General features: G+C 56.5%; 1 protein-coding gene across 3 annotated transcripts; it reads right to left on the bottom strand.

Moving 5' to 3' along the window:
- Positions 1-2812: 2812 nt before the first annotated feature.
- GRM2 (glutamate metabotropic receptor 2) lies at positions 2813-15688 on the bottom strand. 3 transcript variants are annotated; one of them, XM_063602389.1, is made up of 6 exons: positions 15049-15688; positions 13435-14020; positions 8142-8979; positions 5303-6378; positions 3612-3792; positions 2813-3390 (listed from the first exon to the last, which is right to left on the bottom strand). In XM_063602389.1, exons 2-6 carry the CDS (start codon positions 13882-13884, stop codon positions 3317-3319), a joined length of 2619 nt encoding a protein of 872 aa, XP_063458459.1. In that variant the 5' UTR covers positions 13885-14020; positions 15049-15688; the 3' UTR covers positions 2813-3316. The 3 variants fall into 3 exon arrangements, with proteins under 3 accessions (XP_063458459.1, XP_034812467.1, XP_054965974.1); XM_034956576.2 differs by having other exon boundaries at positions 15214-15688; XM_055109999.2 differs by lacking the exons at positions 13435-14020; positions 15049-15688 and adding an exon at positions 7319-7476 and having other exon boundaries at positions 8142-8245.
- Positions 15689-16597: the final 909 nt, after the last annotated feature.

The raw sequence follows: 16597 nt of genomic DNA, 5'->3' as shown, positions 1-16597 counted from the left end.
AGTCCCATCTCTCAGTGCTCAACTCCCCACTGGCTCATGGGGGTAGATGCAGTGGGCTCCAATCCTTTTTCTGCTGGAACTTGAGGCGGAGACATCTTGAGGGGGTTTTGAGACCCTCAGTGGTCTCTCCTTTCCCCTCTGCCTCCCATAACCCCCCAGCCCAGGAGAGGAGGGTGAGCAGCCAGGCTGGACTGGGAGAACAAGGGACAGCGCTGGCCTGATGAAACTCTAGGCAATGTCCGCCCACAGGGGTTTGGGGCATGGCGGATTCTGAATCTCATTCCCAGCTCCATGTCATCCCTCAGCTCCACTTTTTGTTCCCAGCCCCTTTGCCCAATGTATCCACTTCCTCTTGGATCTTGGTGTTCTATCTCAAGGGTCTGCTGCTGGACAGGGCTCAAATGTGGGAAGGTGGCCATCATCAGAGCTGCCATTGTAATGTGACTCTTCCCCTCCCCCTTTCCCATGTCAGGACTCAGGGAGCCAAGAGCAGCATGGCCTGAACCACCCTTTCCCAAGCCGCAGGAGCTTATGGTTCAATAAGAGAGAGCCAGGCCCATCCAGACAGGGCAAGGGCTACCCTGCAGTCTTACAGGACCAATGCAAGGGACAGGGGAAAGGATAGAAGTGGATCTGGGAGAGCCTTCAAACACAGCCATGGGAGAAACACCTGTGTCCCAGTGTAAGGTCTGGCTACGCAAGCAAAGCAACCTGGTAGTTCCACTCACGGACGGTGAATTCACCATGATGGGTGGCTCCCTAGGGTGGAAGAGAACACAAAATGCTGGGCACCTCTGGTCCTCAGTCCCCAGAAGGGGAAGAGCTCTCCTTTGAGGACTCCAAGTCTAACACAAGCAGAGGGGTCAGTGTTTGTAGGACACGGACTATGGTATTGGAGAAGAGGAGATCCAGAGACGTAAAGCCAGGCCACTCCGTATCCCAGGACTCCCAGCCTTGGGATGGGGAAGCTGGCGGGTCTTAGTAATGTGCGCTAAGGACTGAGAGCTGAGGCGTGAAGGCCAAGATTTGCTGCCCACAACACCATAAGGATGGGTGGGAGGGATCATGTAATACAGGGGTGTGGGTCATGACTGAGGGGTGGAGCCATTGAGACAACAGCACAAAAAATGAGGCCGCTCTCACAAAAGCAGGAAGGGGAAATGAGGGGGGCAGGTGGAAGAAAAGAGGTGTGGCAGGCAGACATGAGGACTGGTCCTTAGGAATTCTTCCTGGACTTCTTCCCTGGCCCCCAGGCCTTTGGCTCTCCCTGCTAGATGGGTGGCAGGGATAGGAGATCCTTCACTGGATGCCCTTTGTACCTTTTTAGCTGCGAACCATGTTCGTAACTACTTGTTTTGTTGTTGCTGTTGTTGTTTTACATTTTAAGGAAAATATTCCTGAGCCATGTGAAGAAGGGTTGCTTTTTGGGTACAAGGGGCTTAGAGCCCTGTCTTCTTTTGTCCGGGTGCTGGGGTTGGTGGGCAAATGTCCTCAGAGTCCAGTTTGGCAGGAAGACCCAGAAAAGGCCATACTGGAAGTGGGGGCTGGGACTGTGGGTACCATGGGTTGCATTTCCCTGGTGACCAGCCACTGGGGGCAGCACCCAGGCCTGAGTTATTGGGGGATCTAGAATAGAGGCTGGCCCAAAAGGGTTGCCAAAATGAGCAGATGAAAATACAGGATGTCCAGTTAAAGTTGACTGTCAGATAAATAACAAAAATTTTTAGTATAAGTATGTCCCAAATATTGTGTGGGACATATTTATACTAAAAAAGAGTATTCATTGTTTATGACATTCAAATTTAACTGCGCAGTCTGTATTTCATTTGTCATCCATACATCCCAGATGTTGATGGGAGAGAAGAAGCCATTCCTGCAATTTTCTTTGTTTATTTTTGTTTTTGTTTTTTAAATTGTTTACCTGAATTTCCACAGCCTTGCTAGCCTGTGGATGCAAATGAGCTCACTTAAAAATAACATGCCCTGGGCTGCCGGCTAATGCAGGACTTTGTCCCTCTGCTCCTCACAGTCTGGGGACTCCCCAGAAGCTGTTGTTTTCCGGTTCGGTGCCCGCTGCCTTCTAGGCCACAGGAGGGCAGCGGTCGCACGGCCACAGCCGTGTACCTTAGTGCCCTCTGCTGGTGAGCCCTGACAGCAAACTCCAGAGATGCCCAAGGACTCTGGGCTCCTCAACTGGCCCATCAGGCCAGAGCTCCTCCGGGGACTGGAGAAACGCTCCCTTTTCTGACTTCTCGCTGGGCTTGACAGCAGATGGTGTCTCCAGCTGCTCCGCCTCTGCCCTCCCTGCTTCACCCACCCCCTCTCCCCATAAGCTCCTTCTGCCTTTGTAAGTGCCAGTGAACAGGTGACGTTCAGTCCATGCCTCCTCTTGGTTCCCCCTGCACCAAATGCTCAGTGTGGCTCCATGCATTTGGAGGATCCAGTGCCAGGCTGGCCAGCTGTGGGAAAGCCCACCATTCCCGGAGGTCACTCCTGCTCCATCACCCACACCATCCTGGGGGCCGGGACCCCAGGGAAACCCCTGGACTGCCAGATGAGCCTGTTCATTCATCTCTATCCATTTAAAGCCCCCACCCGACCCCAGGATGCCTGGGCCAGTCTGCAGTGGCTCCTTTTAAGGGAGGATGGCTCATTCATTTTCCATCTCCCCACCAGGCAGGGCTGGGTCTGTCTCGGTGGCAGACAGGTCCTAACATCAGGCACAGAGCAGAGTCGATATTTAAACACTAGCAGAATGACAGCTGGGAGGCTGTGGAGGGCGTGAGGGGCTTGCTGGGTCAAAGGCAAAGAGTGATTTTTTAAAATAAAGCCACTTTATTTACAGGTAATACAAAATAAACCACAGGACAAACTACTGTGCAGGGGGAGGGGCAGCCCCCACAATAACCACCCTCCCCATCCCAGAGTAACTTATATAAAAAATAAAAAAGGCCCTAGTTGGGGGGAGGGGCTGGGCTGGAAGCACCTTTGCTGGTTAGGACTGGGGCCTGCCGTCCTCAGCCACCCCGGTCCAGGGCAGAGTGAACCCTGGCTTGCTCCTCTCTGAGCCCTGGGCCTGGCCAGGAGGAAACACAGCTACAAGGGCAGTTAGTGGCCACTGCAGAGGCTCCTGGCCAAGGCTCCTGACTTCTGAGTCTGAAGAGTTGGGGTAAGGAGGTGGGTAAGTGACTTTGGGGGCAGACATAGGGTGGGTAATAAATTATTGCAGTGCTCCAGCCAACTTCCTCCTGGCCCTGGACGTGGGTCTGCACTAGGTTCCCAGGAGCAGCTGTGTCAGGGCGGGAGTATGGGGTCTTCAAAGCGATGACGTTGTCGAGTCCACCACCTCACGGCCATTGCAAACAGTGGGGACAAACTGGGAGCCAGACCCTAAGAAAAGGAAGCCAGAGGTTGGGGCCAATCCTGAGGTCCTCCATGGAGGGCAGGCAGTGGGGAAGCAGGGCTGTGAGGGAAGCCTCCCCTCCCCTCTCCTGTCCTCTCCTGCCAGTGTCATTTGGGGGGCACCTCACCCCCAGACAAGAGATCTCAGCAACCCAAGGAGCTGGACAGGGAGAGGGGAACAGGCAGAGAGGGCTGCTTAGGACACTGACCTTGGCCAAGGCTGGAGCTGGCCCTGGCAGCAGCACTGCCAAAGCGGCTGGTGGGTGCCCGGTGGCTAACCACGTTCTTCTGCGGCTGGAAGAGGATGATGTGCAGTTTGGGCGCAAAGAGGCAGCCAAGCACCACGGAGCCGCTGAGGCTGACTGACACGCACATGGTGGTGGTCTGTACCTGCGGTGGGTGAGTGGGTGAACAGGCACAGGTCAAGACCTGGGCCTGACCCCAGGACCCCCTGCCTGATCTGTGGGGGAGGGAGTGGGGGAGACTAAGCATCCAACACTGGGCTGTGGTCCATTTGCCGGATCCCAAAGCATTGCTAGGAAAATCGGGCACAGTCCCAGCATCAGACCCAGACCATTTTCCCAGGGTGACAAGAGTTCCAGCTGAAGGGGAGAACATGCAGGGGGGCATGTATACACAGGGGTGTGTGCATCTGGGGGCTGCAGGAATGGAGTGCGTGCATGTAGGTGTGTGTGTATATCTGTGTAAGTGCATGTATGTGGGGTGGTGAATTTCTGCAGGTGTCTGTGTGAGTGTATGTGTGCGTGAGTGTAGGGTGCATGGGTATGGATTCATTTGTTGTCAGGAAGATATATGTGTGTGTGCCAGCGAGTGTGTGTATGTGGGATATGTGTGTGTGCATGCATGCATGTGGCTATGTCTGTGTGTACAAGTGTGTGTGTGTGTGTGTGTGTGTGCATGCATGTGTGGGTACGGTGTGTGTCTCAGGTGAGTCCTTAGCTGCCTGTGATTGGCATGCAAATGCAAATCATATGCAAATGCAGGCTGAGTCAGAGCAGAATCCCTCCCCAGCCCTGGCCTCTACCACCCAAGCAGGTGGCCCAGCAGGTGCAAGCAGAGCAGCCAAGCCCAGCGGTCCCTGGCCCCCAGCACTGTGCCACCACACCTCTGTCCTGGGGAAGGGGCCTTTGCCGGGGCTTTCGCCTCAATTTTTCTGCAGTTCAGACCCTGCTCTGCACTCCCAAGCTGAGTGACCTTGGGCAAGGGATTGAACCTCCCTGAGTCTCTGTTTCTTCATCTGTAAAACGGGAGAGCCATGGAGCTTACTCAAGTCATGAAGATTAACCAAGATAATCTTCTTACTCAGAACATAGCTCATCTGTCACCTCCTCAGAGAGGGCTTCCCTGACCACCCTATCTGAAGCAGCCATTGCCCCTTGGAGCTGGGGAGACCCATTGAGACACAGTGCCAGTTGGAACCAAATTTGCTCAGAAGCCACCAACTGGGGAACAATTTTCACCTGCTTTAGCTTTTCTCAACTCTATACCCCGGATCTCCTCCCCTACCCACCTTGCTTCATCTTTCCTGCCTTCCCTGGCTTCATCTCTCAACCCCTTCTGCAGATGACCCCTCAGTGGAGCAGGGCAGAACCCTGTCCATTTGAACATATTTCTGCACCCCCATCACCTTCCAGGATAGGGGATGACATTCAAGTCCTGAAATCTCAGCTCTCTCTAACTCGAGTTCCCCACCTCCCTGGCCATTTCCCTAGGTCCTATTCAGCCCTCCCACCTTCCCCTTGGGATCCACACAAGCTGTGGTCCCCTGAGTGGGCATTATCCTCTTGGAACCCCAGAGCTACCAGTAGATTAAATAAGATACCAGGAAACAGAGGGTCTGGTGTCCCATCTCCCCCGACCTCTGTGGCAGGTAGCTCACCCGGTAGTCACTGGAGGTGACATAGAAGATGGGCAGGAATGCCAGCCAGATGATGCAGGTGGTGTACATGGTGAAGCCAATGAACTTGGCCTCATTGAAGTTTTCGGGGCACTTGCGAGTTTTGAAGGCATAAAGCGTGCAGAGCGCGATGAGGAGCACATTGTAGGCCAGCGAGCCCAACATACTTGCATCGCGGTGGTTGCAGCGCAGTGTCACCACCTCCCGCCGTTCGGGGGCTGTCTCCTTGCCTGTGCCCGGTGCCTCCACCACCAGCCAGGCGACCACGATGAGCAGCTGGCCCGAGATAAGTGCCAGGCAGATGGCCACCTGTGAGGCAGGACTGATGAAGCGTGGCCGCTGGGCACCCTCCCGGGCCCCACCGAAGATGCGTGCAATGCGGTTGGTCTTGGTGAGCAGGGCTGAGTAGCAGACAGAGAAGGCAGTGCCCAAACCAAGACGCCGTAAGGTACACACTGCCGTGGATGGCTTGGCAATGAAGATGAAGGTCATGCAGTAGCAGAGGAAGACACCACCCAGCAGGATGTAGCAGAGCTCCCGACCCGAGGCCTTGACCACTGGTGTGGCATTGTGCCGCACAAAGACACCCAGCACAAAGAGGGTGGCCAGGGCACCGAGGCAGGCGATGGTGACAGGTCCCACAGCCCAGGCATCGCCCCAGCGGATGTACTCCTGGGGCAGTTCGAAGCAGCCAGTCAGGCTGGCATTGGGCCAGTAGCCCAGGCCACAATCAGCGCAAGTGAATTCGTCCAATCGGTACTCATAGGGCTGGCATGGAATGCAGAGCCAGCAGCAGACCTCGCCCGGCTGCACACTCTTCACCTCATTCTGGAGGCAGGGCTCACTGCAGCGAGAGGCGGGCAGGGGGCCGGCTGAGGGTGAGGCCCATGGGATGAGGCTGGTGTCCAGAGTCAAGCCTTCTGCCCAGTAGCCCACCTTCTGGTAGCGATAGCGCCCACTGCCTGCACGCAGATAGGTGAAGATGTTGTAGCGGCCAATACCATCACCAAAGCGGTCAAAGCGGACCTCATTGTGGGTGTCAGCTGGGCGAAAGGGGGCTAGGATGGGGGAGGGAAGGAAGAGAAGGTTGGACTAGTGTGTTACCCTGATGTGACCTCAACATTCACCCTAACATGGAACCCAAATGCCAGAGCTAAGACCACCATTAGCCCTTCCAATCCTTAACCCAATACTAAATCCTGCCTTGACCCCAATCATTTTTCTAAATGAGAGATGACAACAAAGTCTTACTCCTAAACTCCAACATCAAACCCCAACCCTAAATGCCAAATGTAATCCCAGCCTTAAAGCCCAGACATCTCCAAAAACCTAATGCCCATATCAATCCCCAACCATGACTCCCCAAATTCAACTTTAGTACTATCCAACACTTTCCAACCCAGGCTCCAAATCCCAACTTCATCGAAACAAACACTACAGCCCTCTCCCCAAACTCAATGCTAAGGCTAAACCCAGTCTCAGCTCCAATCCTGTCCCCACTAATCCTAACAACAACCCCAGCTCCAGCACCCCTAGTCCTAACAGTCATCCTGGTGCAAACTGAATCCCAACCTCAGCGGTCACCTGCAACCACTGCCATTCACCAGAATGTGGTCAGTGGCTGGAAAATCACTTCCTCTCTCCACCCCCACTTCATCCCCTGTAAACCTCACATCTCCCAGCCAGGCTCTAGCCAGGATTTACAGCCATCCCTGGCCCCAGTGAGAAATCAGGGTTCAAGAAAGCAGAAGACATGCTTAAGGCCCCATGAGTGAATAGTGCAGCCTAGATTCAAACCCAGGTCGCCTCAAGCACCTACTCTTTCTACTCAGCCTAAAAGTTCTCAAAATCCAACTCTAGCCCTACCATAAATTCCACCCAAGCCAAACATGCTGAATTTAGCCTTGCTCTAACATCAACCAAATCGGACCCCAGATTCCAACCCTAACCCCTACGCTGATTGTAGCTAACTCTGAATGTCAGTTCTATTGGAATTACTCTTCATCTTAACCCTGGGCCAGGGCTTCCAAGCTTTGTCTCCCACTGTTCCCACGGTGATTCTTCCTGAAGCATAGTGATGATCTGCAGCAGTCATTTCTCTTAAAGCTGGCACTCTTATTAAAATAACTTTTGATTTCAGGAGACTTTCAGGTCACCTTGAGTGGAAAATCAAGATTAGGAATAGAAATTTTCCCTGAAACTAGGAGCAGTGCCACATGCCTGTCATCCTAGCTACTCTGGAGACTGAGGCAGAAGGATCGCTTGAGCCCAGGAGTTGGAGGCTGTATTGTGCCTGTGAATAACCACTGCACTCCAGCCTGCAAAATATAGTGAGACCCCATCTAAGAAAAGAAAGAAAGAAAGAAAGGAAGAAAGAAAGAAGAAAGAAAAGAAAAAAGAAAGACAGAAAGACAGAAAGACATTTTCCGTGAATATAGAGTGTCATCCTGATGCTCACCCTCAAGCCAGACTGATTCTAACTCTTGGTGCTGCCTGAGAATGGGCTTGAGGTCTCCTGGTCTCCACCTTTGGCAAGATAAGGAGACAGAAGACAGTGGGCAAGGCCCAAGGAGGAGCCAGAGACCCTCAAAATGGCGGGACCAGGCCAGAGGTCTACTCTCTGGAAGAAAGTGGAACCTCAGCCGTGGCTTCAGTTGGAGTCCTCTCTGCCTAGCATCCTTGCCCTTGCTCTGACGCCACCCCAGGTGAGTCCTTTACTTTCACTCTACTGTTTCCTTAGCAAAGGAATGGAAGCTGAAGTTCTGCTTCCCCTCATCCTCTGACAGCCAGCAGGCCAATGGACACTGGCCAACACCATTACCATCAAACTTGACGTTGAGCACAAAGTCCTTGTAGAGGCGGCGCCCGTTAACTGGCCGCATCGCGTCACAGAGCCGGGTGGTGTTGGGGCAGAGGGCACGGTGCATGTTGTGGAGCGCATGGGCCATGGCGTACACTGCATTGACCACAAACATGATCTTGGACTCCTGCTCAAAGGGCACGGCCCGGAGAGAGTGGGCTGCGCAGTCTCGCTGCCGGAAGCTGCAGCGGAACCTCTGCTCCCAGAATTCACGGAACCAGGGGTTCCGGCTGTTGTTCCAAGGGTCCAGGCTCTGGAAGTAGGAGGCAAAGTCACTGATGGGATAGGAGGCCAGCTCGATGGTGATAGCACCCTCAGCAGCCCCCTCACTGCCTGCCACCACACTCTCCAGGGCCCCCCAGCCATCACTGGCCACCCAGGTGAAGCTGGCATTGAGGCGCTGGCTGGCAGCAAGCAGCTCCCGGGCATCCTCAGAACGGGTGAACAGGACAGCCACGCGGGCACTGGGCTTCTGCAGCAGGGCTCGCACCACACCCTCAAAGGCCACGCGGCTCATGGCACGGCCCACTTTCTCCGAGGTGGCCACACAGATGTTGCGGGCACGAGCCTCTAGCTCAAAGGCCTCAATGCCTGTCTCGCCATAGTCACCCTCAGACGCCACAGTGGACACATAGGTCCAGTTGAAGAAGCGGAGAATCTCAGCCATGGCCTTGGCTTGGAAGAAGTCAGGAGGCACTGTGCGGGCAAAGTAGTCATAGCGGGACTTGTCACTCAGCTTGGCACTGGTAGAGGCGTAGCTAATCTGTGGGATCTGAAATAGCCGCAAGAGGTTGGCCACCTGGGGGAGGAGTAGAGAAGGCAAAGATCAGCAGTCAGATCAAACACTAGAGACAGGTGCATCCCCCACAGCTAGCAGGTCTTGGTGTCAAGTGTCCACAAGGTCAGGCCTAAAGGCTCCCTCTCTAAAGCCCTGCATCCTGACTTGACAGTCTTCCCTCTGGGGTAGGGAGTTTTTTATCTCTTTCCAAGGGCTGAGAGAGAGAAGACCCAGGGTGGAGATACCAGGGTCATGAGCCACACCTGATCCCCTCTGCCATCCCCTTTTAGATACATGGCAGGGGGGCCAAGGAAGGCCTGGGTGGAGGGAGATTAGCACCTGGCTACACTGGGGCAGAGGGAGGCATGAGATGGCATCTGGCTACTCAGGGCTCTTCGGCTCTCTACTTATTTGAGGGTAGGTGGCCCTTCCCCTGAATCAATCTGATGGAATGATACAGAAAGAAGGAAAAGTTTCCCCTAGGAAGAAAGACACAGATCCCAGGGTCCGGTGGCCCTAATAGGCCAAGGCTTGGTCTCCATTGAATGCCTGAGTCTTAAACGTTCTACCACTGGCTGCCTGGCACCCCATCTCCCACCCTCAGGTCCCACAGGAGTGGGATCCGGCCAAGGGCCAGGTAGAGGGTGGGTAGGTGAAAGCAGAGCATGGCCCAGATTCTACAGCAGAGGAGTGAGTCTTGTGTTGCAACTGGATACAGGCTATGGCTCTGACAGTCTAGGGCTCAATGTCTCCTCCCCTCCCACACATTTTACCTTTGGGCCCCTGGAGTTGGCAAATCTCCCTGAGCCTCAGTTTCACATTCCTGCCCTACAAGGCTGCTGAGAGGATAAAAACGGTAATGCATGGGAGGCCACAGTGCCTGGCAAAGGGAAGATGATAGGGACATGGGCAAGAGAGAAGGAGCAGCCATGAGGGGGAATATTAACAGGCAGGTGCAGCCTACGGATGACAGGCTAGCCTCGTGTTGATCAGGACGAGGGAGAAGCAGACCACTGCTGAGGCGTGGGCCCTGATCCAGGAGGCAGGCAGCTTGGGATGGCAAGGAGGTAACTGGACTTCTGGAGATAAATGCATGAGCCCTAAGGAGGACTGTGGAGAAAACATCAGCAGAGGCCCTGGAAGACAGCAGCAGGTAGGAGGCCGCCCACTCATCCCTGCCCCAACCCGGGGCTGCAGAAATAGATGCTAGCACAGCCACATCTTCCCAGGCTGCTGCCTAGCCACCTCCAGTGACTGGGACTAGCAGGACAGCTGCCTAGCCACCTCCAGTGACTGAGACTAGCATGACAGCTGCCTAGCCACCTCCAGTGTCTGGGATTAGCAGGACAGATAATCCACTCCCAGCAGTGGATGGAGTGGCCAGGCCTCCCCGACTTCAGGCCGGTAGCTGACTCCAGGGTTCTCTGATTTCTGCTTCTGCTCCATTTCTCCTGAACAACTGTTCTAGGACAGGGGGCCTGGCCCTCTCCATCTCGGCAATGTCCTCAGCCACTCTCCGAAAGGAAGCTGAGGCCAAGCCAAGGCCTACCTTATGTCCCCCAGCCCTGATCCTAGCTCCAGCCGCATCTTCCAGCAGCCTGTGCTGGGCACTTGGCAAGCGGGAATCTGGGTGAGAGGTAGGACCCAGTCAGAGATGGGAGGATCGCAGCTGGGCACAGCCCTGGGAGCAGCAGAGGGGTGTCAGCAGGGCCAGCAGCCTCTGCTGAAGCTGAGCCACAGGGCACCCTCTGCCGGTCCCTGTGGGAGAGTAGGAGGCTGAGGGCAGGGGAGCTGCCTCCCCACCCTTCCCACCCCCTCAAATCCTGTGCCCCCTGAAGACTCTCTGGTGCCCTCCCCCGACACACATTCTGTTTATCTTCCTTCTGACTCCCCTACCCTGATTCTCTCCTCTGGCCACTCCTGGCTTCTATCTGGCCACCCCTCTCCAATCCAGGCAGAGATGATCTGACAAGTCAGGAGCCCCTTGGCCGAGAGCCGATTTCACAGTTCCCCTCCACCACTGCCTTGAATGTGGCCCACCTCTCTCTGAGCCTTCATTTCCTCATCTATAAAATGGGTTAAAAATAATAGCAGCTAATATCAACGGTGCCCTTATGACTTGCCGGGCCCCTGATACATACTATGCATTTATCAACTCATTAAATTTCCATGGCAAACCTCAAAGTAGAAAGTGTTGTGGGCCGGGCACAGTGGCTCACGCCTATAATCCCAGCACTTTGGGAGGCCGAGGCGGGCGGATCACCTGAAGTCGGGAGTTTGAGACCAGCCTGACCAACGTGGTGAGGTCAGGCTCGTCTCTACTAAAAATACAAAAATTAGCCAGGCATGGTGGCGGGCGCCTGTAATCCCAGCTACTTGGGAGGCTGAGGCAGGAGAATCACTTAAACCCGGGAGGCAGAGATTGCAGTGGGCTGAGATCTCACTACTGCACTCCAGCCTGGGAGACAGAGCAATATCCTGTCTCAAAAAAGAAAAAAAAAAAAAAGTGTTGTGAATCCAATTTTATAAGGAAGAAGCTGTGACACAGAAAAGAGAAATAACGTGCCACGGTCATGCAGTTAGTAAGTGGGAGACCTGACTATTAAGCCCCTCAGGGTTAACATCAAGGGTGAGGGTGTGTGTGTGTGTGTGAGGGTGTGTGTGTGGGGGTGGGGTGGGGGTGGGGTGTGTGTGTGGGTGTGTGGGGTGCGTGTGTGTGGGTATCGGGGTGTGTGTGGGTGTGTTGGGTGTGTGTGGGTGTGTGTGGGTGTGTTTGGGTGTGGATGTGTGTGGGGTGTGTGGGGAGATGTGTGGGTGTGTGTGTGGGGGTGTCTGGGTGTGTGTGTGTGGGTGTGTGTGGTGTGTGTGGGTGTGTGTGGGGGTGTGTGTGGGTGGGGGGGTGTGGGTGTGGATGTGTGGGGTGTGTGTGGGTGTGTGGGGGGTAGGTGTGGGTGTGTGGGTGTGTGCGTGGGGGTGTGGGTGTGTGGGAGGAGTGTGTGTGGGGGTGTGTGTGGGGGTGTGGGTGTGTGGGAGGAGTGTGTGTGGGGGTGTGTGTGGGTGTGTGCAGGGGGTTTGTGGGGGGGTTTGTGCGGGGGTGTGTGGGTGTGTGTGTGGGAGTGTGTGTGGGTGGGTGTGGGTGGGGGGTGTGGGGTGTGTGGGGGGGTGTGGGGGTGTGTGGGGGGGTCTGTGTGGGTGGGTGTGGGGGGTGTGTGGGGGTGTGGGGGCATGTGGGGGGTGGGAGGGGTGTGGGGGGTGTGGGGTGTGTGGGTGGGTGTGTGTGGGGGTGAGGGGATGTATGTGGGTGTGTGGGGGCTGTGTGTGGGGTGTGTGTGGGCGTGTGGGGGTCTGTGTGTGGGGGTGTGTGGGGTGTGTGTGGGGGGTGTGTGGGTGTGTGTGGGGTTTGTGTGAGTGTATGTGTGTGGGGTGTGTGTGTGGGGTGTGTGAGGGTGTGTGGGGTGTGTGTGGGTGTGGGTGCGTCGGTGTGTGGGGGTGTATGGGTGTGTGTGGGTGTGTATAGGGGTGTGTGTAGGGGTGTGGGTGTCTGTGGGGGGATGTATGGGTGTGTGGGGGTGTGGGGGTGTGTGTGGGGTGTGGGGGGTGTGGGTGTGTGGGGTGTGTGTGAGGGTGTGTGTGGGGGGTGTGGGGGTGGGTGTGTGTGGGATGTGAGGGTGTGCGTGTGGGGTGTGTGGGGTGTGTGCGTGGGGTGTGTGGGTGTGTGTGGGTGTGTGTAGGGGTGTGTGTGTGGTGTGTGTGTGGGACGTGTATGGGTGTGTGTAGGGGTGTGGGTGTGTGGGTGTGTGGGTGTCTGTGGGGGGTGTATGGGTGTGGGGGGGTGTATGGGTGTGTGTGGGGTGTGGGCATGTGTGTGAGGGTGTGTGTGTGGGGTGTGTGTGGGATGTGTGTGAGGGTGTGCATGTGGGGTGTGTGGGTGTGTGGGGGTGTGGGTGCATGGGTGTGTGTGGGGTGTATGGGTGTGTGTGTGGGGGTGTGTGGGTGTGTGTGGGTGTAGGGGTGGGTGTGTGGGGGGTGTGGGTGTGTGGGGCGTGTATGGGTGTGTGTGTAGGGGTGTGGGTGTGGGGGGTGTATGGGTGTGTGGGGGGTTATGTGGGTGTGTGTAGGGGTGTGGTTGTGTGGGGTTGTGTGGGGGGGTGCGTGGGGTGTGTGTGGGTGTGTGGGGGGCTGTGTAGGTGTGTGTGTGTGTGAGGGTGTGTGGGGTGTGTGTGGGGTGTGTGTGTGTGTGAGGGTGTGTGTGTGTGGTGGGAGTAATGAGAGTAAGATGTTCTCTTGCACAGTCTCTAAAAATCGACCACCATTATGTGACCAGGGCACTTTCTTAGCTTCTGTAAAAGCTACTGCAAGGAAGCTTCTAGTTTCCCTTCCAATTCACAGCAGCCCATGAGCCCCTTTTCAGCAGGAATTCTGGGTCACCACCTCCGGCCTCCCTCCCTAGCCCCCATTTGGGTGGCTTCCACGTACCTGGATGGAGACATCACTGTAGGAACCGCCAATAACACCAGTGATGGCAGTGGGAGCATCACCATGGGTCGCATAAGAGCCGTCGGGGCAGATGTGGCGTGAGCCATCAGCACCACGGCTGAGTGAGGCACGCACAAAGTCCAGTGCCTGCTCCAGCGCATGTGTGTCCTTGGAGCAACTGTCGAGGATGTGTGCACCCAGGCGCACGCCAGGCAGCAGGTGTGGGTCACGGTTGATGCGGTCCAGTGCAAAAAGCATGGCCTCCAGGCGCTGGATGCCACGGTGCTCATTGACAGGACCACAGTCCTCTGCTGGGCCGCCCTTCTGGTGCACTGGGAACAGCCCACCCAGCACCAAGTCTCCCTCCAGGGTCAGCACCTTCTTGGCTGGGCCCTCAGCCACAGCACCCCACAGCAGCAGCAGTGCCAGGAGCCCAAGCAGCGATCCCATGGCCCCAAAGGGGATGGATGGGTCCAGCAGACCTGGGTCTCCAGGGGATGAGATTAGAAGCAGTGAAGGCAAAGAGAGGAGGAAACAGGGACCAGGAAAGGACAGACAAGAAAAGAGATGCGAAGGGACCCAGCTCCTGCAGAGAGATAGAAAGACAGAAAAACAGACCAGGAAAAGTGGAACCTGAGAGCAGCTGCCCCTTCTGACTCTGCCTCCCCACGAGCCCCTTTCCTAGGTACTCAAAAGCCAGGGAGGGACAGGATGGTGTCATTAAGTAGGTTGAGAAGCTCCTGGGACTCCCCTGGACCTGTCTGTCAGCCCTGGCCTCAGCTTGGTGAGAGATGGGCCATATTCCCCTACCAAACTCAGCAGTGGGGAGAGATGCAAGCAGTGAAGTCCCAGGCAGAGGACAGGAGACCCCAGCCAATGCTGACCCCTCTGTAATTCAAAGGGTGTCCAAGAACAGCACAAACCTCCCAGGACCCCGAGGTCAATACCTTTGGAACAGACTATGTCACAGTCACAAACTCAGAGGTCCCCATCCTGAGCCTTGGATTTCCAGAGAGAAGGAACTGCTGTCTGAGGACCCACCAGGGAAGAGGAAGGGAAGCGTCTCTAAGGGACAGTCTCCAACCCGTGGGGAGACTGGAGCCCATGTGAACACCCAAGGGTTCTAACCTTTGGTTCTTAAAAAGCCATCCCCACAGTTTGCTGACTGAGGAAGGAATAGACACACTAAGCCCTGGGAATGAGACAGCAAGGTGGAATGGCTGGCCTCAGGGAGGGTACCCAAGTGGCTCAAGGTCCTAAGTCAACAGGGCAAGCAGATGTTCACGTATGTGTGTGTCAGGGTTGGGGGCTAGAGTCTCCAAACAGTGCTGAGGGTGAGAGTGCGGGACTCTCTAGCTCTATGTAGAACACTGCTTGAGATTTTGTGCCTCTGTTTTCTCTTCACTCCCGACCCAGCAGAGAAAGTCACCATTTCCAATCTCCCCATCCTCAGCTTCAGGGCCCTGCCCACCCTGGCCATGGCCCTCAGAGACCCCCTCCCTGTCTCTTCCCCACTGCGTCCAATCATTTGTACCCCAGTTGCCTTCCCAAACACACACCCCACAAAGGCTCTCACAATCACACAGGCTTGGAAAGGCTGGGAGAGGGACATACCTCTTTCCTCAGAACAGGAAAGAAAACTGAGTTTGAAGAAGGGCAGCAACTAACTCAAGGACCCCATGTGCTGGCCACGGAGGCTGAGCCTCTTCATTTTGCCCCCTCAGCTCCCCAGGGCAGGGGCACTGGGCTCCTCTGGGGATCAGGAAAGCAGCAGCTTACCCAGGCAAGCGACGGAGAAGCAGGGAGGAAGACCAGCACAGATGGAGACAGGGACCCAGATGGGGGCTGAAGCCAAAACTGGTCAAGTCGCAAGTCTCCCAGAGGGGAGGCCCAGACGGAAGCTCAGAGGCAGGAAGGGGACAGAAACCCAGAGTCAGACAGCCAGGAGCCTGGGCCACAAAATCTGGGCAGGGAGCGAGCAAGCCTGAGAGGCTGAGACAAAGACGGAGGCACAGACAGAAAGAAGGACCAGAGGACGCTGGAGCCGGAGGAACGGGGGAGCGCGATGTGGGGCGTGCGTTTTCTGGAGAAGAAAGGCGGGACGCCCGGGGCTGTCTTCCCGCTTCCCGGAGCTCTCAGGGAACGCTGTCTGGACACAGCAGCGCGGGCGCCCCACAACTCGAGGGCCCGCAGGACCCTGGGACGTGAGGTAAGGGCCAAAAAGGTCGGCAGCGGCAGCGGCACCACCGGCTCACCCTACCTGGCGCGCTGGCTCTGGCGCGGAGAGAATCGGAGTGGAGCGGGGGGCGCGAGGCTCCGGCTCCCGCTCGCTCGCTCGCTCGCTCGCTCGCTTGCTGGCTCTGCGCTCTCCGCCCGCCCGCTCGCCCCGCCGCTTTCAATCGCGGCCCGCCCCGCCCCGCCCCCGGCCCCGGCCCCGGCCCGCCCCCAGCCCCTCCTCCGTTCCTCCAGACGCCAGGTCTCCTGCTCCCAACCCAGCCTCCGCCTGCCTCTGGACACTCCACGCTCCAGCTTTTCTGGGGACCTCGGGGCCTGGAGCTGTCCGCCTCGTGGTGCTGAATCCCCGAGCGCTCTCGCTCTGCGCTGGAGCGGGTGCTTCGTGGCCCACTCCGCCCCATAGTCAGACTACCACCTAGAGAGCATAGGTGGGGGGCGGGGGGATGCCACGGGGCACGGGGTGGGGAAGGTCACTGCGCCCCGACAGGTGCCCATAGTGCTACTGCAGAATGGAGGAGCTGGCCTTAGTGCAAGGGGTGCCTCTGGGGGATAGGTAAAGGGGCGCGTGGGAGACGGGTGGAGTCTATTCTCCCCACTCAGCGATTTCAGCTGGGTCCACATCCCAGGCCTGAGGTGGAGGCATGTGTCCTCAGCCACTTTTGAGACCTGGAGCCAGAGTCACTATGAGGAAAAGATTGGGGGAAGGGAGAGGTCAGAGGAGAATGGGGCCTCCCCTTCCTTCCTGCAGATGCCCTTTAAACCTGCCACCCACTCCCATGTAAAAAGGGTATTTAAGCAAGGAGAGAGCAACCTGCAGGAAGGGCTGCAGAACCAAGTACTAGGGTCAACCCTGAGGGAGTGTTAGGGATGGCAGGGGGATCTGGGAGGGGAGGGGCCTAGGGAAAGGCTTCTGGAACTGGCTGCTGCG

This window comes from Pan paniscus, chromosome 2 (genome assembly GCF_029289425.2).
Source record: "Pan paniscus chromosome 2, NHGRI_mPanPan1-v2.0_pri, whole genome shotgun sequence".
Lineage (NCBI taxonomy): Eukaryota > Metazoa > Chordata > Mammalia > Primates > Hominidae > Pan > Pan paniscus.
Note: the sequence above shows the minus strand (reverse complement) of the source record. Positions and strands in the feature narration are given on the sequence as shown.

Bases quoted from the DNA above. Each gene is read 5' to 3' on its own strand.
- GRM2 (XM_063602389.1), bottom strand. From the start codon at position 13,884: ATGGGATCGCTGCTTGGGCTCCTGGCACTGCTGCTGCTGTGGGGTGCT. The intron at 6,379-8,141 runs GTAATGGTGTTG...CCCCCATCCTAG, and splicing joins GCTCAACGTCAAGTTTGATG to CCCCCTTTCGCCCAGCTGAC. The intron at 3,793-5,302 runs GTGAGCTACCTG...CACCCACCGCAG, and splicing joins TCACCTCCAGTGACTACCGG to GTACAGACCACCACCATGTG.